Source organism: Tinamus guttatus, unplaced genomic scaffold, assembly GCF_059628265.1.
Source record: "Tinamus guttatus ecotype Peru unplaced genomic scaffold, ASM5962826v1 Tinamus_guttatus_pri_ptg000898l, whole genome shotgun sequence".
Lineage (NCBI taxonomy): Eukaryota > Metazoa > Chordata > Aves > Tinamiformes > Tinamidae > Tinamus > Tinamus guttatus.
The window spans coordinates 279,697-303,015 of record NW_028289432.1 but is presented as its reverse complement, the minus strand read 5'-3'; the positions used below and the strand labels follow the sequence as shown (position 1 = coordinate 303,015).

Here is a 23,319-nt window from a genome sequence, read left to right as displayed (position 1 = left end):
ATGTGTTCAGGTGAGCTGTCTGAGAAGCAGATTTTTGAGGAGAGAGGAAAAAAAAAAAAAAAAGCTTTTTTGAAATATTTGTTTTGTGCTTACCCCTTTGCACTTACCCACTTTTCCTGAGTGTTTCTGTGTGGTGTTAGGGAAATGAGTCCAGGGAGACGAGTCCAAGAAAACCTCAGCACAGAGGGCTGCAGGGAGAAGGGAAAAGCTTCTCAGCAAGGTGACGCAGCCTGACTCATACCAGTCTTTTTGGCCCCGGAGCCGAGCAGCTGCCCACCACGAGCTATTCCACCCTGCATGAGCAAGGCCACCGGGGCCAATGGACAGCCGGGAAGGGGAGGTTTTTATAAAGACAACATTGCAAGGGAGGTAAAGTACCTTTTAACTGAGGTTTTTTGAAAGCACAGTAAGGATCTTGACTCCTTGCTTCAGTCCCAATGAAGAGAAGCACAAAGCTGGCATTTCCTACTTAAGTCTTGTTTTCAGCAGGAGCAGGTATTTATAATCCAAGAACCACTTTCATTCCCCCATTGAGCTCGGTGGCACTTGTCCTATGGCATTCCCTTGATTTTGAGTTACACACACATGGGCCCAATCACACTTCGTTGTAAGAAATAATTCAGATAAATCTGTTTTTTATTTTATTCTGCACCCCCCCCCCCCCCCCCCCATAAAGTAGCCTTTGAAGAAAATCCCAGGTATTTTTCCTTTGATGCAGAAATTTGCTTTGCATCTCTATACAGCCCATTAAAATAGTTTTCCCTGCAGTGTTGTGATATGAATAGTCACACTGGTCACTCAGTATAACAGAATATAACTTCTGCTTCTAACCATTCCTGTGACTTGTAATGTATGGTGCTGGTGAATAAACACTGGAATGTGATGTAATGACCTCTGGGCATATTGAGAAAGTAGTAGTTTTCCCAAATAAGGCCTTGTTTGGCTATTTGGCAGTTAGATCAAGTTGGCATGTGAAAGAGATCAGATTTTCCTTTTCTGAATAACTGAGCAGGGTTAAAATATCGCTTTGTTGGGACATACAGAATAAACTACATTGGAAACCAGGTTGCTGCGTCCAAAATGTTTTCTGGTGGTGAAGGCAGAAATTTCCTTGTTTCCTGCACAGAGAGGATGGTTTCTGACATCGTGCCGTTCTTTCTTTTCTGTGGTTAGCAGCGTTCCCAAGTGCAGTCCCAGCCAGCATGCTTGGTGACCTTTATGAGGGATGAGACAGCTCTGCAGCACTGTGGCATCCGCATATGCTGCCTGCGAGCTGCTGGCTCCTGCATGGTGAAAGCCGTCACTCTGTGTCCGGGAATGGGCCTGCACTCTATCTCCGAGCAAAGACCTTGGAGCTGTCGTTTTCCAAGGGTGGGGGAGAGGGAGTGGTATGAGACAACAGGAGGGTTGCATCCAAAACGCACAGGGCTGGCCAGGACACGTGTGCTGTTGACTTACCAACGTGCCGTGAGCAGGCAGGTTGTAACGCGGATGCTCATAAGGAGATGTGCAGCACGAGGTGACCGCCCTTGCCCACCCTGCTGCGTCAAGTTTCTGAAATACCAGATTTGTGTGCTTTTGCTAGACAAATTCTCACTGACTTTAGTGGGCTCTGGGTTTTGTTTGCCATTTGTGGTTAGTTTCAATGTATGAACTGATAAAATTATTATTTGTTAGATTATATAGATATCTTAAAAACTAGGCAGTGATTTATGGAAGTATTTCAGTGTTGAATACTGTCTTGTTGCCCACTGAACAGTGCAAAGTAGTTAAAGGTGACTTAGGAAATCCTTGTAAAAAAAAAATCCATTATGTATGTATTTTTAAAATATTTAGTATTTTCTAATGCATTACATAGTGATGCACCTAGCAGAAATAAATGGATTGTGTAGCCACACCCTTCTCCTTGGCATCTGAAGTCTCAGGTTTCTGCTTCTATCTGACCTTGGAGAAGTTGTTTCTTTATATGTTGTGAATAAAAGTCCTTTCACGCCTACCAGATTTGTTCTAAAGATAGTAGTCATTATGAAAGTAGTTGTTCAGAGATTCCAGGGAGTTTAAATATCTACTCTGCAAGACTAACGTGTGGAAATATTCCTAAGCAAGATTGAAGCATGCATTTCTGTAAGCCACTCTGAACTGTGGGTATTTTGGAGGAAGTTCCTAAGTTTTGTTTGCAGCTCCTCCAGGAAGCAGCCATCGCCCTTCCCCTCTCTTTCTGCCCAGGTATGAAATTGCCCTGCTCTTCAGTCACTTCCTCTCTATTTTATGCCTGTAATTACAGGACATCATTTCTTGCACTCAGCTGTCTGCAAAGCATAATCCCAGCTGTGCCAGTTCAGCTTTTTGTCCTTCGCTTGCCACTCTATCACTGAATTTATAGTGCAAATAATGGTGGAGCAACCATTAGACATTGAACAGGAAGGCAAAACCCCCTGCCATGAACCAGCTCTCTCTTCAACAGCTGGTTGGGAGATTAAGTTGTTCCCCCAGAAATATGAAACCATACATATTGGGAGTAAGTGGTTATCCGAGGATGGAAAAGGAATCAGAGATGTTTGATCCCCTAATCAAAGTAAGATTTCAATAATTAAAGGTGACCACTCACCCAGATGAGCAATCTCTCTATCTTAAATTTCTCCTTAAAATATTTCAGTGTTCCTTGCAAAAAATATTGGTTAAGAAAACCAGCAAAAAAAAAAAGACTTTTTTTTTTCCAAGAAGTTTGCCTTTTTGTCTGTCTGTAGCATATTTTAATGCTATTTAGCAATAACCTGAAGCTGAATATGTTAAACAGATTAGTGCTCTTGACTGAGTTTTGGATATATTTTTTCTTAAGGGGAACCAATTTACCAGAGCATGGGATTGCACTCGTGTTGCAAGTACGGTGTATAAGCAGAGATGTGCTCTTGTTCTCTTTTGGCTGAGATTTTATTTAGCTTTCTAGCTATCTTGGCTTGTCACGTGAAGTTGGCAAGTGGTGCAAGGAATCACTTTTTTTTTTCACAATCACTTATTGTGAAAAGTTGATACAATTAGTCTGGTTAGATCAATGAGGTGTGTGAAACTGTGATTTAATGCACTGAATTTACTTTAAAGGATTCCAGTGGGAATCACTCCCTGTGCTGTAGAATCCCCTGCAACTGCCTGATATGGGGGTGGTTCTCCCAGCACAGCTCACTTCATAGATCTGCAAGGAGCAGAGGTAAGTTTGGATATCAGTACACCTCTGCATATCGGGAGCAGTGGGTCTCCTTGCTTTCCCTCGCTGCCGTTCAGCTGTGAAGGAGGCCGAGTGGCCTGGGAACACGTACAGGGACCACAGGCTCAATCTGGCAGCAGCTCCTCAGGCTTCATCAGCATCTTGTGTCCAGCCTTCCATTTGCAGGGCCCTGAGACTTATCTGGACATATAAACCCAAATGAAATCTGACAGATAAGGACTTACCCAAGAACTAGAGTAAACTCGTATACAACCAGTCTTATTTCATTAAGATCTTTAAATGCACATTTATTTAAAATACAGTATGCTGCAGGACATTGACAATTGTTGCAAGACAGATGTAGGTTGGAAAAATGTTTAACAATCACCAGGCTGTGGCTGAACGATGTGAAACTTGAATATGAATTGCATTTATGCAGGGAGGATAAGGTAATTTTAGAGATGTCCTTTTGGAGGATAGGGGATTTATGCTTCTTTCAGAGTCACAGCACAGCCTGCAGCTCCAGCACAACAGACAGCAAGAAGGATTAACCTAACATTTTACAGGAGACACATAACTCTCTATAAAAAGCATGTTATGTCAGATTTGAATCTGAAGTAACAATTGTTCAGAGTGCAAAAAGTTCCAGTAATTGCAAGGGAAGCAGTAATACTTTACAGTCAGTCTCAGTCTGCCAAATCTTTGTTGCTGTCAACAAAGGGGGCTCAGAAATGTTTTAGTAGAGTTGACTTTTTGTTCACAGCTGTCATGCCAACTCAGCATTCTAGCAGGTACAGGTTTTATTCTCATGTAGAAATGAGTACTCTGATATTCATACATAAATACATATATATAAGTTATTGCTGGAAAAAAAAATGATTATTTTTTTTCCTTGCACCTAGCTTAAATTTAAGAAGTCATTGAGTCAAATTGAACCCTTGAGGCAGTGAATACATCTTCTCTGATGTAAATAGTTATGCTTGTGTTATACGTGCCTCACCATGTCAGCGAGGTATAAGAGTGACTGATTAGCCTCCACAGCTCCCTGGCATGTCCTGCAGGCTTCTCAGAGTGTGCCTGGAGGTGCTTTTTGAAGTTCTACTCTCGCAGCCCAGTGCCTGAACATTACCTAGTCATTTCTCCATGAAGTCTGCAATTCTTTTTGTTCTCACTTGCACACAGAGCGCTCCACATTTTTATGAAGTCATAATTTGCTTTGGTAGCTATATGAATTTGGTAGCTATATGAAACCCACTACTCTGCCTAATGCTGTAGATTTACCTATTTCTCCAGTTTACAATTTAGGTCAGCAGGAAGCTTAAAGTACTCTGATGTACAGCTCAGTGGAGAAGGTGAAGGAATTGGAGTGCTGCGTATCATTTGCACAAGATTTCTTCAGAAAAATTGATAATCTGATGCTCAGATTTATATCAGCATATATAGCTCTTATGACATGGTCAACCAGTGGCTTAAATACCCTATTGATAACACACAGCAACCATCCTAATCTGATAACAAGGTTAACATGTTCTTTTCAAGGGCCAAATTCAAAATCTTCATGGGAAAAAAGTTAAAACCACCAGAAGTTTGAACCTATTTAAAATTTAAGGGTTATTACACTATCGTTTACTAGGCAAAAACATGCCTTTTTTTTTCAAAGGGATTTAATGCTTTAAGTAGATTATATGCAAAAGATGCAACAAGTTCTCTGTATGACGTATGGTCAATCTGAGACAGATGTAGTCAGGCTAGTGGCTGATGTGCTCCAGTGCTGTCTTTCACCATTATCAGTTGTGTCCCAGCTCCAAACCATGTTCCACCTGACACCTTGTTCAGAGGTGAAAATCTTTGCTGTGTGCCTCAGGCCACTTAGTACTTGTGTTTTTGTGAAGGGGGTAGTTTCTTCTACTGAATTAAATGTAAAGGAGTGATTGACTTGCCCATACATAGATCATCAATGCTTGCATATTTGAAAGCTGAGTGTTAAATCTCTCCTCTCTTTCTTTCCTCCCCTGTGCTTCCATCTGTACCACATCTTAATTGCCCAGTTAGAAAATGTATTTTCCTCTGTGATTGTATTTCTCTATTAAAGACATCTCAGATTGGAAGAAATAACTTTTGAAATGCATATTTATGGTTCATTTCAAAGGTTTCTTCACCTCAGTGTGTGTAGTAATCCAGAAACTCTTCCACAAGGCACCAGTGTGCTGGGGGCTTTGTGCATTGATGTGATCCAGGAGTGCAGAGCGGGGGGCTTCCTGCCACAGAGGCTTTGCTGCCGGCGAGTGGGAGGTTTCACTAGGCAGCCTGGCATGCAGAGCCTGCTGCGACTGCTGCCTGACATGGTTGCTGGCCTAGCTCTGCGGTCACGGCCTCTGGAAGGCAAATGAAGCTTTAAAGTTCTTTCCAGTGAAATAATAGATGCTTAAAATTGCCAGAGGCTTGTGTTTGAATGTGAGCTCAGGTGCAAAGCAGTCTTCATCTTCAGAGAGGAGGTATTGTCCCTTTCTGCTAGAGACATCACAGAAGCAATTTGTCTTCTTCCTCTACACATGGACTGTCCTGAATTCAATTATTGTGGGAATGGCAGGCGCTGGTGTCAGCATTGGTTGCAGGAAGGGCTGATGGAAACCCTTTTTTGACTAGCTTGTTGCCAACAGTGTGCACCCCAATGGAGTACCCTGTTATGAGAAGCGTGCCACTAGTGATCCTGGGCTAACCAAGATTGGTAGCAGGGCTTGTTTCCAGTCCCTAGCCATCCATTTACATTTTATGTTTGCACAAAGCGAACTGTGATACAATCGCTGTTGAAAGTGTTCATCAGGCCTGTGCTGCTTGATTGGCCTGAAAAGATCAACTGTACGAGTAAGGAAGCTTCAGCTGGTTCTGTATAAAGTGTTGCTAGCACCATCCTCATCTCAATAATCCTAGTGCAAATGACATCGATATTTGGCTGAGTGGATGAGCAATGTGATCCTGTGACCATAGAAAGAGGGATGATACTCATGGGATTCACCCTTTAAGCATCTGTCAGAGGGTATTTACTTCTCATTATGTTGGACTGTTTCTGAATCAAACAGCTGCCAAGGCTCTTTATGAATATCTGTTTTTAATTTGAAGCTTTATTTAATTAAATCGAGGATGAGCAGATACTTAGATTTCTTCCAAAAAGAATTAATCTTTATTTCTTGAATTCCTTAACTAAAATTTATTTGCCTTACAGAAACCAAATGAGAGTAAGATCTAGTCACATCCATGCAACCTAGAAGCATCTTCCTTTTTTACTCTGGCACTTCAGAAAAAATATTTTAGCAAATACATAAAGTATTGATTATCACAACAAAAGGGTTTGTTTCAGACAACCCTAAATCTTCTCACAAGTTTCAGGTTCTCCAGCTCCACGTATTGCTTAATAAGTTGCAATTTCTGTTTTTTGAAATGCTGTTACCGCTTTCTGTTCCTGCACTGCTGCTGTTGGTTTCTGGTCCATAAAATCGTTCCCATGGGAGTGGGAGCTTTTCCTCCATTCTGACGGGGCGTTATAGAGCGCCGATGCGAGCAGTAAGTCCGTGCTGCTCTTATAACATTATCAACAGCTTTAATGAAAGATGTATTCTTTATTTATTTCTCAAGCAGTGTCATAGGACCATGTTACCAAGAGCAGCAAAGAGATTTTTCTGAAGTTTACATGAAATGGAAGTGCTCATAGTGGCTCACATTGGCACAGCTCAGTCCCTGCCCTGTACAATATGCATTAGCACGTGTTCGCACCAAGGAGTCAGTGAGGGAGGAAGTCAGTCCCACACAGTACAGCTCTGAGTAGCTGAGCAGTAGCTCTGAGTCACTGGAAATGGTCTAACCATGGCATGGGAGCTGGTTGTTGCCCCATGCGAGTACAGGGTGTACACAACCCTGGGCAGTGCTGGGCAGCAGGAGCTGCCACACCACAGGTCAAGCTACTCAAATAGGACTTGGAGCAGCTTCAGTGAAGCCCAAAGTTGATATTTTGTGTCACACATCTTTGTTTATCTTACTGGGGGGAAAGCTGTTGCTCTTTCTTACCTTTCTTTAGCATATTAACATCCTATTGTATAGGCAGGCTTTGTTTGGCCTAAAGCAAAGTTCCTTGTCACAATTTTTTACACAAGAAATTTCTATGGCATCTAAAGGGTGGTGGTTTCTTTCATTTCCCTCCCAGCACTGAAGATCAAATTCAGTCAACTCTGCCTAATCTCTTTCCTGGAGCGAAGCCTGCAAAATAAGTAAAATATCAGATCATAGGGCATCTTCTGAAGGAGTCTGTGCTAACAGAGCCATCTAGACATTTTATTGAATATAGCTATATATCTGCATTCCTGTCAGGCAAGGAAGCAGAGCTATTAAAATAAATTGAATTACAAGGGTAATACCAGAACTGGATGTTGCAGGGTGAGACCTACCCTCCCCCTCTGTCATTAATAGACAGTCTGTCTCTTTCTTTCAATAAAGGAAAAAAAACACCAAAAAGAATAGGTGCTAAGAAAGCTGGATTTCTTTAAGTGACATAGTTTACTAGCCAGAAGCCTCCACACATTGTCAGGGGCACGACAGAGGAGACAAGCCCATCTCACATTTTACATTAGAGCATTCTTTCTTCCTTCACCCTCATAGTCAGAGGTTCATAATTCTTTCGGAATCTCTTCTGAATATTTCTTTCTTCCTGCTGCTATGAAGACACTTTTTTTTTTCTCTTTGGTTTTGCTGTTCTATGCCCTCTTGTTTACTTTAAAAGACTAATTTTACTAGTCACCCTCATTTCTGTGTTAGCCACCTACTCCCTGAAGGCCTCTCGTGTTGCGTCCCTGCAGTGATGGAAGATGCGAACAGCTTTTCTTAAAGCCATTGACAAACCTGCCACGCACCAGCCTAAAGGAGCGAGCGGGGAACAACGCGACACATCTTCCACCCAGGGCAGAAAGCATCTCCTGTGGAGTGGCGAGCGGCAGCACTGGGACTGTGGGAAGGGCTTGGGGCCTGCGGTCTCAGGCTGCAGCCACCCTGCCCCTGTGCTTACAGGAATGCTGGGCTCTTTTCATGACTACCATTATCAGTGGTACTATTTTAAGTCTTTTTTTTTTTTTTTTTTTTTTTTTTAACTGGAGGATTTTTCTAAGTTGGCAAATAGGTGACTCGTTCTGTATGCCACATACTTCCTTTTAAGTGCAATCAATTATTTTAATTAATATTGCACCAAGCCATTTGCCTGGAAGAGACAGCAGTTTTGGTTTGGGGCTAATTACTATTGTGGGTTCCTGTATGGCAATGCGGCTGCTAATTAATCTTGCCTCAGTTCTCACAGAGAGAGATGCTGATAAGAACTTGCCAATTACCATAAGAAAAAAACATCAAGAGTCCTGTTGTGTTTTTCTGGCATCCATTCCCAGTCAGATGAATATCACTATTAAATACAGAGCCAGACTAACTACCGAGTAGGAAAGCCACTGGGCTGCAAGGCTACACCAAAAATTACCCAGACATTATTCATTTAGGAGCTGGACGTATTTTGTGTGTCTGCGTGCTCTTGTTGTACAACATTGCCTGCTGCAGTTTTTTAAGAGGCAGAAAGATCAAGTGGCGCTGTAGAGGGATGTGATAAGTGTCCTGCTGTCATGCTAGGGAGTTTCTCACAGCGCCCTGGCAAGGCTGGAAGAGGCGCTTTGATAGGGTGGGCACCTATTGCTGGGGGGTTAAGTGGGTTAGGTTGGTGCTGTGAGGGAGCTGTTTGGCTCCAGAGGCTCCTCTGGGGTGAGGCTGAGTTTGTGCTGAGCTTCACTCACTGCGCTGCGGTGCCAGGTCCCCAGATGGCTGCGGTCCCCTGCTCTGGCCCAGCAGATGACCCCTCAAGGCAGTGACAGATGGGGCAGTGTTAGGCCCCAGCACCGCTGTGCTTCTCATGGGGGATGCGTGCTGCCCATGCTGGCTTTCCTGCTGCTGCAGATGGCTAGCCGAGTGGCTAACGGCTCCTGGAGATGCTTGTGTGAAACCAGCAGGGCATGCTATTTGGTCCTGCAGCCTCTGCTGCACCCTGGTGCGCGTAAGTCCCTCAACATTCACGGTCTCAGCTGGCGCCAGTCACACCTGTCCTGGCCCACACCAGGTCAGAGAAGAACTGGGAACTCCCTGGCAGGAGGACAGCGCAGGCCCCAGTGCTGGGTTTCATTACCTTGAATTTCTAAAGGGGCATTTCTGCCCTGCTGGACAAATACTGGTTGTAGCAATTACCATAATTGGTGTCCGTTGCTCTGTGTAACCTGGCTGAGGCTTGTCTGATAGAAAGCACTGGTTTAAACAACACTGAGTTGCTGGTTTTGTTTAATTTGTTTTCTTCTCTCCTCTCTGTGCTTACAGGTCAAAAAATCCTTCACCACAGAAGCGATGTCTTAGAAACTGTAGTCCTGATCAATCCCTCAGATGAAGCCGTTAGCACTGAGGTAAGTCAGACAGTTTCACTGGATTGTCACAAAAACTCACATTACATGAACAAGATGAGAGCAGGTCCTGGCAGTGGATGGAAGGATGTGTTAGGAGGGAGCATAATGAAAACCCTCATTCTTTGATTTTCTTTCTGGTTTCCCTGCCTCATGATAGAACAGCAAAGGCGAAGGACAGACAAGCATGTCTGTTCTCAGCCCTGCTTCCCTTGTAACCCGCTGACCCCTTTTCTAACAGAGTGGAGGCAGCTGCAGTGAGGTTGCTTCTGCTTTTCTTCTGCCCCTCTATTGCTTGGTAGCTCAGGATGTCCATTCTAAATGTGGAAAAGTGCCTACAAAGAAAGCAGGTCACAAATTTAGATATTTTAGAAGAATTGCCATCTATATGATAGTCATTCTAGATAGATCTCTGTGACCTACCTTTTTCTCAAAAAAAAAAAAATGATATGATAAATGGGCTGTGGGGAATGCCCCAGAGAAGGTCTGCAACTCCTCATGAACTAACCAGAAGAGATTCAAAGAACTGAGCTTTCTGTTTGAAGACAGATTAATTTAGCCAGTAAGATTTGGAAGGTTGAAAAACTGGGGATAATTGCATTGCTAGCCAGTGTTGTAAAGCACTAGCAGGATAAGATTTCTGTTGGAAAATGAAGCGGCCCTGCTTCTAGTACTTTGTTAAAAATATAATTTTTATCAACTTTTAGTAATATTAAACACAAACAGGACAAAAAAGTTCACTAAAACAAATGAAAGGTGTAAAGCTTTAATAATTAAGCAAGTCATAGCAGCAGCTCATTCACTGCAACACTGAATTAGAAAATCTCTGACATTGCATTGCATTGGTATTTGGTTTGGAACAAAGTAAGTAGCAGCTCTGAAGTTCTTCATTAATAGCGCATTCATGATAGCTTTCAGAAAAAAAGGTTGCAAATGGGTTGGGGGGAGCAGAAGGGATGTCCAAAAGTACAGAAATGCTGTTTCTGTTGCCGTTGCTTGTCATTCCTTTGGTGGATGACCACATGGAAGTACATGGTCTGAAGCTGATTAATGACTTCTGAACCCTGGCTTTATTCCTTTGGCTCTGGGAGATGTTTGGCTAGGTTACTGTTAATTTCCTCCACTTAGTCTTTGGGAGGCAATCTTTGCTTTGCTTTCATTCTGCCAGACTGATCACAGCCAGAAGTTACAAGCTGAGATTTACCTTGGCTGCTTAATCCAGACTCTCATTGGACAAAAGCCAAAAAAGAGATAGGAAAGAGACAGGAATTAAATTAGGGGTTGGAAGAGAGATGCTTTGCCCATTAAGACAAATAGGAAATTTAGTTTCTCATCTCAAGAGTTTTCCAGGTTGCATCTGGGGAGACTGTGATATACCATGAATATTACTTCATCAGAAGAGGAAATTGAATCTATCAGTTCAGGGAAAACAAAGGCAAAGATGTTAAAAGAAATTCCAGTACTGCTAATGTGGCTGGTAATAGTCATACTGTTGGTTTTCTGAGCATGAATCTACCCAAGGCTCCTGTCCTGTTCAGCCAACTACCAAATATTTCCCAAAAGAGAAAGCCAATGGGAGAGAGATCACAGCTGCCCAAAGAAAGCAAGTTTCTGAAAACCCCATGAACAGTTACTTCCTTTTTTAGAAGATTTCACACCATTGCTCTAAGATGTTATACCATAAATCTTGGAAACTTCTGATCTCCTTACTCTCCTGTCTCTGTTCATGCTCTCTGTCTTTAACTCAGTTTTGACTGAGGCTGCATCTTGCTGTCACTTACTTTACCCTTGGTTGAAGTCCCAAATTGTTTAAAGTTGAGCAGAATGATCACCTAGCACATTTCTTCTTAAATGTAATCATCTTGAAATCAACAGACAAAATTCTGGTAGTCTCCCAGGAAGCCTTCATTATACTCAGATACACAATTTATGTGTTTCTTGAAATTCTTTCATATGTATCATATATTATGCTCTGTAATCTGCAAGCATTTATTTATTTTTCTTTCCTAACATAGTTTTCTAGCTCTGCAAAGTCTATTTCACCATGAATTAATAAAATAAGTTGAAGGGGAATTATGCGGTAGTCATGTATCGATGATTCACAAGTCAGGAAGTAATTTTGCAGTTGGAAAAGCTGGTGATATTATACATAGGTTGGCGCACTGCCTAGAACTGCTGCCAGCAACCAGAAAAAAATAGAAGGGGAAGCCAATTCTTTATGATTTTAATACAACTAAAACAGACAAGATTTCAGCAACACACATCAGACAGCCAGCTGCACTTATCTATGTTCTTGTTTGAAATAGAAATATATTGACTTGATTCAGCAAGGATATTGCTGCATTTCTAATAATCTAGAACAATTGGTGATAAACCAGCATTTAGGTCTGCTTTTAATTAAAGGAAATTTCCGATGCTCAAAGTTAAGACCATTTATTTAATAAAATAAAAATGAAGATGTGGTAGAGTTGGGAGCATCTTTAAGATTCATATTCCTCAGTGGCTCTTTTCTGCTTGTACAACAATCTTAGCTGTTGAGCAAGGATTGAGGTCAAGCTTTCCTGGCTCAGCCTTCCTGGTATGAGAGAGATTTATTTAAAACAATTGATTGCTTAACAGTCAATATATACATTTGAAAGAATGGCTTACTAGGAGAGCTGAGGTGATTATGTTGTCTCTATGGAGATGGAGTTTGGATGCAGTATCTACACACTGAACTGTTCTTATTTGGCTTAATACATGAATAGTCTTATTCTGGAATCATCTTCTGGTTTTACATAATCCTCCTTGAATGGAGGAATTACTGTACTTGAAGTTCATACCTTATCTAAAAGTGATTTTCAGTTTGAACAAGACCTTGGAAATATTTTCAAAAGGTTTATTTAATGATACAAAATCTTGCAAAGTTTTTATTTGGATTTAGGATTAATTCAGCCAACAGTAGATTTCTAGATATACAGATTTTATTTAGCATACAAGTAAGTTTCACCTTGGGGGAAGCAAGAATTATTATCTGTAGTGGGGTTCAAGGAAAGTAAAGAAAATACACTTTGAAATAGTTAGAAGTTATTTCAAAATACAGAAGGTCAGAGCCATCATGCATTGACATAATTTATTAAAATATATTGAAAAAAAGATCTTGTGCTTTAACATTTTAAAAAGTTAAAGCGTTCATAGTGATATCATGAGATGTAAATGGTACATATATAACTGTCCGAGTGCTTGAAGTTCAAATCCATGATTGTGGTGAAGATGGATTGTCCTTTAACTCTGTAAATCATTCCAGTTACAATAGAACAACAGTCCAAATGTGTCATTTCTGTTTGATTTGTATCTGTTTTCACTGACATTTTTGCAACCAAATGGCAAGTAATGCTGCACATTGGGAAAAGAACAGCAGCCTTCCAATAACTGAGCTCTGCAGCTGATACGCACAGTTGCCCCTCATTACTATATAGGGCAATTGGCCTAGGTGGCCCTGATACAGTGATGTTAAAATCCACTAAGAGTTACGTACACAAGAAATATGTTTGTTCATTGTAATTAATATTTTTTCGTTCTGGTTTTATTCTCTTCTGCTCCTTACTCTTTTCCGTGTCGTTAGTTTGGTTTACTCATTGAGCCTTTTCTCTAGTCACTTTTTGTGTCCCCTTTTTCTCCCTTTTGCTCCTTTCTTACTGTCTTTTGTAAACAGCACTGTAACGAGATAATATTTCATCAGTCCCGGGAGACTCTCACGGAAAATGGGTTTTAAATTAGGCAAGGTAAACTGCATGTTCTCCAAGGAATATAGCAACACATGGTAACTCCCATTACTGATAAGCTTCTCTTCACTGTAGGTGCGTTTAATGATCACAGATGCTGCAAGACACAAGCTACTTGTGCTCACTGGACAGTGCTTTGAAAACACAGGAGAACTCATTCTCCAGTCAGGATTCTTCTCCTTCCAGAACTTCATAGAGATCTTCACGGATCAAGAGGTGTGTACCAAAAAGTGTCTTCCATACTTTGTCATGTGGTGGCACAGTTTCTGTGAGACTAACACTGGCCATCTCTACTAACTTGGAGTTAGCACTAACAGCTTGATGCTGACGTTTACTCTGCTATCGAATTCCCTTCAAAACATTCTTTTAATTTACTTTAGTTTTGAGGTAATTTGCTTAACGAAAGAATAACATCTTAATTTGGGAAATTAATTTGTAACTTTAAGAAACAGAAAATCAAGGAACCTCTGAACAACAGTGCACATACAAAGCAGCCAAATTGAATCTGACACCAGTTCTTGCCTGATAGCAGCTAAGTGTTATGTGACATTAAATAAGACAGAGGCTGTCTGTTGGAATGGCTGTAGTTTTTTCACCACCTACCTGCTTGACTCTGTAAATCTTGCGATTTTCACATGCTAAGAATATAAGTATCAAACCATGAATTCTACCAGTATTTAATGCCGTTTGCTAATGACTTGTTATTTTGTTTTCTTGCTTAATGTACTATGTCTGAAAGCTCCCATAGGGCAGGAACCCATAGTAAACAAGCTGTCACACTTAATTTGGCTGCTGTGTAAAGTTTATATTTAAACAAACTGTATGGCTACATCCCTGGGATTTTTGTATCCAAATTTAATTACAAGCATTTCAGGAGAGTGAGATTTGAAAATTCAGTGCTGAAAATGCAGAGTTTGCAGGAGTCCCGATGTAACCTTATTGTACCTATTTGATTCTAGTCTCAAAGCCTTTTTTTTTTCAGTGTATAGTACTACAGCTGAGGCAAGAGCTGCATCCCTGGTCTCTGAAAGGGATGTGACCCTTAAAAGTCACCGTCAGTTCAAAGAGTTACAATTCTCTAAAAAAAAGTTGCAGACTGCAGCTACACACACGAAGACTATATTTGCTGTGCTGCAGGCTGTTTATGCGACATTTCTTAAAGAGTCATTAGTGGGGAATTTTTAGGAGACCACAAATAAGAAACAAGAAATGAGTGCTAAAAAAAAAAAAAAGTGGTTAGTGGTTTTCTAACTAGTGGTTAGAAGAATAAATTCCTGTGCTCTGATGACCCATTAATGCAGTGGAATGTTACTTAAAGCTAATATTTCTGCACCCTGTTCATTTTTATTTTCCTGGACCAAACCTGAACTATGGTCATGGAATGTGCATAGAGGAAAATAAGTATTGCCCTTCATCGGGGGATTCTCTCATGAAGTCCAACTGAGATTTCCATCTCTGATTTCCTCAACTCCCTGCTAGCAGTGCCTAAAAATTTCCAACTACTCCCATGCCAGAACAGTGAAGATGTCCCATTCATCTGCAGCAACAGCTTAAAGATGAAAACCAGTCTTTTTTCCCTTCGTGGTCCCCAGGATATGAAATAATTTTGTCTTTTCTCTGTGCAGCCGACTTGCTTTTGGCTATCACCAGCCGTATCACCAATTTTTCAATGGCCTGTACTGCTAGTACCTTAATACAGTCTGTATTATGAATGCCAACATCTAGGAGAAAACAGAGTTTAGAATCTAGAGACATGAAGCAGAAAGTCAAGTACAGTATTATATAAATGGAATAGAACTAACCATAAACCTCGGCCCAATATATTCAGTATTGTAATATATTACCATATATTTTTTCATTTTGCTGGAAAATTGGCCTTATGTGAAAAACGATCTGTACTCGTTATCTCCTTATTTATGTAGCAGACTTTGGTTTATTCATTCAAATGAAGAGATCTTGGTCCTGCTTTTGTGTCTCCTTAATAACATGTTTTCAACCCTGACCAGAGATACAGCATAAGGAGTACGCTCAAGACCCTAAATCCATTTCAGAGCTGTTGTCTGGGCTGAGCATTAACAGAAGATGTCTATCCTCACCGAACTGTCTCTCTATCCTTTATCCTGTCATAAACAATAGGAATGGTTCTCCTTTTTTCCTTATCTTTTATCCTATGCTGGATTTACTGCTTTTACTTTGTTTTGTTTTGTTCTGTTTTTCCTCTGCTTTTTTTTTCCCAGACAAAGCCATGTCTGACATTTGGGTGAGATTTATTTATACTCCTGTCAAATGGTTTGGAAACTAAATAAGGTTAAATATTTATTTTCTGCTTTATTTTGGTATTGGATGAATTTTTTTTGTTTGGATAACAGCCACTGCATCTTTATTGAGTTTTATTTTTGGTAAATGCTGAAAATAAATTATGTAACACACAAAAAAAGGAAACCTGGATACACTAGACACACAATGTATAGGCCCATGTGAAATCAAACATAATTAATTTTATGTATGTGCATTTGTTTCAAAGATTCAGTTTGTGGTCCAAGACTTTCAAATTATTGAGTTGTAACAATCTAAATCATCTTTATGGAAACTGTTCTTATAGCTTGAGCTGACAACTGAGTCTCTGCAAAGAAGGCTGCAGTATTTTGCAAGATGCTGTGTAGGCATATGTTGTACTGACATTTTATATCAGAACTACTTTTTTTAAAGAGGTTTACATAATTTGCTGGTGTCTTTATTGAAAGCAAACAGAAGTGGGATTCATTTACCTAATTTCCTGATGGCTTTTCGAGAGCCAGGCTGCAGAAAGAATGGAAAGAACAGCGGTGGTGTGGAGCAGAGCCTGTGTCAGGAGGGGCAAGGAAGGCACCTGCCCCAGGGGCCACCTGCCTCCCTGGGCTGCAGGTATTGCCTGAGGGTGCCCTGTGTCCCTTAGGTGTTGGGCCAGCTTTTCTCGATGCTCTGGGGCAGTGTAGAGACCTATGAGCTAAGGGCAAAGGCAGCAGCATTGCTGATAGCGTTAACTCCGTAGTCCTCATAAAAGCTTACTATAAAGGATGGAGGAGGGAGAGGGAAATCTTGGGGTACTTTTGTGCTTTGGGTATTGAGGAAGGGAGCACAAATGAGCTGCTCATTTGTATTTAAAAATTACAGTAGTGGACTAATTATAGCAACAGGTTCCCTTAGTTTCTATGACTGGTACTCGCCACTGCAAAGGTGAATGAAAAAGGTTTTATCTGGATGGGAGATAATATATATTTTGACATTAATTGTCAGAAAAAAAAATTACTTGCATCTCTTTGTCTTTTTGTTTTAAATCCATAGATCGGTGAGTTATTAAGTACTACACACCCTGCCAACAAAGCCAGCTTAACTCTCTTCTGCCCTGAGGAAGGGGACTGGAAAAATTCCAACCTTGACAGACACAATCTTCAAGACTTCATTAACATTAAGCTCAACTCAGTTTCCATATTGCCTGAAATGGAAGGACTCTCTGAATTCACAGAGTATCTGTCAGAATCAGTAGAAGTGCCATCACCCTTTGACATTTTGGAACCTCCAACCTCAGGAGGCTTTCTGAAACTCTCCAAACCCTGCTGTTATATTTTTCCAGGTGGAAGAGGGGACTCTGCATTGTTTGCAGTGAATGGATTCAACATGCTTATCAATGGAGGATCTGAAAGAAAATCTTGCTTCTGGAAACTTATCCGGCATTTGGACAGAGTCGATTCCATTCTGCTCACTCACATTGGAGATGATAACCTGCCAGGAATCAATAGCATGCTCCAGAGAAAGATAGCTGAATTAGAAGAGGAACAGTCCCAAGGGTCCACGACCAACAGTGACTGGATGAAAAATCTGATCTCACCTGATTTAGGAGTTGTATTCCTCAATGTACCTGAAAACCTGAAGAACCTTGATCCTAACTTTAGAGTAAAAAGGAATGTAGAAGAAGTTTGTTTTACTCTCCAGTATTTAAATAAGTTGTCTATGAAACCAGAGCCTCTTTTTAGAAATGTAGGAAATACCATTGACCCCATCATTTTATTTCAGAAAATGGGCGTTGGCAAACTTGAGATGTATGTGCTTAATCCTGTCAAAAACAGCAAAGAGATGCAATATTTTATGCAACAGTGGAGTGGTACTAATAAAGATAAAGCTGAATTCCTGCTACCAAATGGCCAAGAAGTAGATATTCCATTATCCCATTTCACCTCTGTCTCATCCCTGATTGTATGGCATCCAGCTAATCCCACAGAAAAAATTATTCGAGTTTTGTTTCCTGGAAACAGTACCCAATATAATATTCTAGAAGGACTGGAAAAGCTCAAACATTTAGACTTCCTTAAGCAACCAATGGTTACACAGAAAGACCTAACTGGGAACATTGCTAGTCCAGCTGTGAAACAAGCAAAGTTGAAACACCGAACAGACAGCAAGGAGAGTCTTAAGCCTGCTGCAAAGACACCACCAAGAAAGTCAGTCAGAAAAGAATCTAAAGAAGAAACACCAGAACCACCAAAACCTAGTCCAGCACCAGAAAAGCCTCAGAAAGTAGAAAGCAAAGAAAAAGTTCCAGTTAAAAAAGAGAAACCAGCAAAAGTGGAGACCAAACCTGTAGTGGCAGAAAAAGATGTAACAAGTAAAGAAGAGCAGTTAGTGAAATCTGAAACTGCTGAAAAGCAAGCTACAGATGTAAAACCAAAAGTGGCAAAGGAGAAGCCAGTGAAAAAAGAAGTCAAAGCAAAACCTGAAGAGAAGAAGGAGGAGAAAGAAAAACCAAAGAAAGAAGTTTCTAAAAAAGAGGAGAAAACACCCATCAAAAAAGAGGAAAAACCCAAGAAAGAGGAGATCAAGAAAGAAATTAAAAAAGAGGTGAAAAAGGAAGAGAAGGAAACTAAAAAAGAAGTGAAGAAAGAAGCTCCACCAAAGGAAGTTAAAAAAGAAGTTAAAAAAGAAGAGAAGGAAATTAAGAAGGAAGAAAAAGAAGCCAAAAAGGACATCAAAAAGCTCTTGAAAGAGACAAAGAAGACATCTACTTCAACTGAAGCCAAAAAAACAGCAGCAAAGCCTAAACCGCAAAAGAAGGAGGAACCTGCTAAGAAAGAACCAGTACCTGCTGGAAAGCCAAAAGAAAAGGGGAAGATTAGGGCTGTGAAGAAGGAGATTAAAGTCAATGAAGCGCAAGCTGCCCTTGCTGCAGTTGGAGCTGCTGCCACAACTGTAGCAACAGTAGCAGCTGTAGAAATTGCAGCTAATGGAAAAGAACTTGAAACTGAGAGGTCCCTAATGTCTTCACCGGAAGATTTAACAAAGGACTTTGAAGAATTAAAAGCTGAAGAAGTAGAAACAATAAAAGAAACCAAACCTAAAGTTACCCTCATAGAGGATGAACTGAAACTCACAGGCATAGTCCAAAAAGAAAAATTAGATAATGAAGGACCTGCTGAATCCTCTGATGAAGGCATAACTACCACAGAAGCTGAGGGTGAATGTGAACAGACACCTGAAGAACTGGAACCCATGGAAAAGCACAGGGTTGATGACAATGAGAAGTTTGAAGATGAAGGAACTGGCTTGGAGGAATCATCTGAAGCAGGGGACTATGAAGAAAAAGCAGAGACAGAAGAAGCTGAAGAGCGAGAAGATGAGGAGGAAAAGACATTACTGGACACCACAAAACAGTATATAGAGGAAGTAAGAAAAATGGAAGGGAGTTCAGAAGATATGCTGACTGAAGTGGATGCTAGAATTAAGGATGAAAAATATATTGAAAAGGCAGACTACGAGGCATCAGATGAACGGGTTGAGGAAGAGAGGGAAGAAGCAGTGGAAAAGGCAGAAACTGAAGAGGAAGACAAAGCAGATGTCAGAGATGAAGAAGAAACTGAAAAGATAGAAGCTGAAGAAGATTATGTGATGGCAGTGGTAGACAAAGCTGCAGAAGCTGGTGAAGTTGAAGATAAATATGGCCTCCTCATAATTACACCAACTAAACGTTCCAAACCTCAGTCTCCAGCAGTTGAGCCAGCTTCTTCTATCCATGATGAGACATTACCTGGTGGTTCAGAAAGTGAAGCCACTGTTTCTGATGAAGAAAATAGAGAAGATCAACCTGAAGAATTCACTGCTACTTCAGGTTATACACAGTCTACCATTGAAATATCCAGTGAGCCAACTCCAATGGATGAAATGTCTACACCACGGGATGTTATGAGTGATGAAACCAACAATGAGGAAAGTGAGTCACCTTCTCAGGAGTATGTGAACATTACCAAATATGAGACAGCACTGTACTCTCAAGAATTTAGTAGACCTAAACTCTCTCCGCTTCCGGATGCTTTCAATGGATTATCGGAAGGATCCAAAACAGAAGCCACAGAAGGTAAAGACTATAATGCTTCCGCTTCTACTATATCACCACCTTCTTCATTAGAGGAAGACAAATTCTGCAAATCTGCCTTCCAAGAAGTATACTGGCAAAAAGAAAGTGAAATCCAAGTCACTGCCAAATTAGAAATCAAAGAAACCTATGCAGAAGATGTTGGTGGAAAACACAGCCCAACCAAGAGTCCAGCAGAGAGTCTGTCCCCTCCATCACCAGTTGCGAAAACACCACTAAGTGAACGGAGTGTGAACTTTTCACTCACTCCCAATGAGATCAAGGTCTCAGCTGAGTCTGTCCCCATTGCAACATTGCTTGATGCACGTCAAGAAGTAACTGAAGAGCATTGTGCAAGTCCTGAAGATAAAACATTAGAAGTAGCATCTCCCTCACAGTCTGCTGCTGGTAGTGCTGGCCACACGCCTTATTATCAGTCTCCCACTGATGAAAAATCCAGTCAGCTTTCTTCTGAAATCACTGAAAAGTCAGGAGAAGCTCCAGTTAACTTTGAATTCAGTGAAGAGAAAGATGAGTCTGCAAAACACAGAATAAGCCCCATGGATGAGCCTGTGCCAGATTCAGAATCTCCTATTGAAAAAGTTCTCTCACCTTTACGGAGTCCACCCTTGATAGGTTCAGAAACCTCTTACGATACATTTCTGAGTGCTGACCTAAAGTCTCCTGCCAGAGATTATGCAAGCCCTTCTGAGGGGAAAGCTGAAAAGGAAAAATCACCTGTTCAGATTAGCCCAACTTCTGAAGCCAGCTCTGTCAGCCTTTTCCAAGAAAAACAAGATGAAAAAAGTTTGGAATTCATGGCAATTAAAGAAGGCTTCAGCCTAGAAAGGAAAATGGAAGATACAGAGCCCAGTAGCTCTCAGTCTTCACTGGTCTTGGATGAGCGGAAGTTAGCAGATGATCTCTCACCTACACAAATAGATATCAGTCAGTTTGGTTCCTTAAAAGAAGATACCAAAATGTCAATTTCTGAAGGTACAGTCTCTGACAAGTCTGCAACACCTGTTGATGAGGTTGTAGCAGAAGATACCTATTCTCATATAGGAGGGGTTGCTTCTGTCTCTACAGCATCTGTTGCTACTAGTTCATTTCCAGAACCAACTACTGATGATGTATCTCCTTCTTTGCATGCTGAGGTTGGATCTCCTCACTCTACAGAAGTTGACGATTCTCTTTCAGTGTCCGTTCTACAAACATCAACCACGTTTCAGGAAACTGAAATGTCTCCATCTAAGGAAGAGTGCCCAAGGCCAATGTCAATTTCTCCACCAGATTTCTCACCTAAAACTGCAAAATCAAGAACACCAGTGCACAATCTTAGGTCTCCCGAGCAGTCAACTATGTCAGTAGAATTTGGTGAAGAGTATCCTGAGCAGTCTTTAGCAATGGACTTTAGTGGACAGTCCCCAGAATATCCTACTGTAGGCACTAGTATTCATCATATATCTGAAAATGGACCAACTGAAGTAGATTATAGCCCCTCAGATATACAGGAGCCTACTTTTGCATGGAAGATTTCCCCTGTTGAGCAGACACCTCACTCTCAGGAGAAGGATATTTCAGAAATTATTTCTGTTTCTCAAATTGAAGCTTCATCTTCACCTTCATCAGCTCATACACCTTCCCAGGTAACTTCACCACTGCCAGAGGAAACTTTTTCAGGTGCTGTTCCACCCAGAGATATGTCACTACATTCTTTTACCTCAGAAAAGGTGCAGGGCCTAGGAGAAAAGCTATTACCAAAGTCTGACCTATCTCCATTAACTCCAAGGGAGTCTTCTCCTCTATGCTCTCCTAGTTTTCCAGATTCACCTCCTGCAGCCACAGAAGCAATGTCAGCAATTCACGCATCATCATTGTCACTGCAAGTATCCTCTGACAAAGCATTTGGCTATCAGGCTGGCACATTACAAGAGCCACTAACAAAGCATAGTCCAGAACCTTTAGCTACTCCAGAAAAAGATTCAGAGAAAAGCAGCAGGTCACCAGAAGAACTTAGTTACTCTTATGAGGCAACTGAGAGAGCTACAAGATCACCAGAGGATATTAGCTACTCTTATGAGGCAACAGGGAAAACTACAAAGTCACCTGAAACAACAGATTATTCTTATGAGATAATTGGGAAAACTGTGAGGTCACCTGAAGCCATGGATTATTCCTATGAGATGACCGGGAAAACCACCAGGTCACTTGAGGCTGCAGATTACTCCTATGAGACAATGGGAAAAACTACCAGATCCCCTGGGGCCACAGATTATTCCTATGAGATAACAGGGAAAACCACTAAATCACTTGAGGTTGCAGATTATTCCTATGAGAGAACTAGAAAAGGCACCAAATCACCTGATGTCATGGATTACTCTTTTGAGACAACAGGGAAAACCACTAAATCACCAGAAGCCATTAGCTACTGCTATGAGACAACAGGGAGAACCTCTAGGTCACCTGAAGCCATGGCTTACTCCTATGAAACAACTGGAAAAGCTACCAGGTCACCTGATGCTACAGATTACTCATTTGAGACAACAGGGAAGGCCACCAGGTCACCTGATGCTACTAGCTATTCCTATGAAGCAAGTGGACATTTTACTCCAACAAACTCATTAGCAGAAGCCCGTCAAGATGTTGATTTATGTCTTGTGTCCTCCTGCGAATATAAACACCCTAAAACAGAACTTTCACCCTCATTTATCAACCCAAATCCCCTAGAGTGGTTTGCAAGTGAAGAACAGTCTCAAGATCAAGAAAAGCCATTAACTCAATCTGGAGGAGCCCGGCCTCCTTCTGGTGGAAAACTGCCAGCACGGCAGTGTGATGAAACACCCCCCACGTCAGTAAGCGAGTCTGCCCCATCTCAGACTGACTCTGATGTTCCTCCCGAGACTGAAGAATGCCCTTCCATCACTGCAGATGCTAACATTGACTCTGAAGATGAGTCAGAAACCATTCCAACAGACAAGACAATTACATACAAACACATTGACCCTCCACCTGTCCCAATGCAAGATTACAGCCCTTCCCCTAGGCACCCTGATGTCTCTATGGTTGATCCAGAGGCTTTGCCTGTTGACCAGAATTTGGGCAAACCTTTGAAGAAGGACCTCAAAGAAAAGACAAAAACAAAAAAGCAAGGTACTAAGACCAAGTCTTCATCTCCTGCTAAAAAAAGTGATGGTAAATCAAAACAAGTGGCTTCCCCAAAGCCAGCTGTAAAAGAAGCTTTAGACAAAATTTCCAAAATGGCTTCCCCAAAAAAGGAGTCTGTTGAGAAGGCAACTAAAAATATCTCAAATCCAGAAGTAAAGTCTCGAGTGGAAGAGAAAGATAAGGACACTAAGAATGCAGCAAATTCAATAACATCCAAGTCGGTGAAGACTGCGACTACAGGTAAAGACAGATAGGAGTTCCCTAGTATTAAGTTTTTCTTAGTGGTTGCAGTTAGGTTAGGTTACCTTGATATCAGCTGAGATCATGGTATAATCA

At 41.2% G+C, this 23,319-nt stretch overlaps 1 protein-coding gene across 1 annotated transcript in view; it reads left to right on the top strand.

Annotated features, from left to right (window-relative positions):
- The window catches only part of LOC104580202 (microtubule-associated protein 1B), a 42,815-nt gene that overhangs the window by 15,180 nt on the left and 4,316 nt on the right, over window positions 1–23,319 (top strand). The window contains exons 3-5 of the mRNA XM_088537922.1: window positions 9,590–9,672; window positions 13,509–13,649; window positions 16,758–23,223. Of these exons, the coding sequence (XP_088394048.1) occupies window positions 9,590–9,672; window positions 13,509–13,649; window positions 16,758–23,223 (6,690 nt within the window). The remainder of the gene's footprint in view (window positions 1–9,589; window positions 9,673–13,508; window positions 13,650–16,757; window positions 23,224–23,319) is intronic.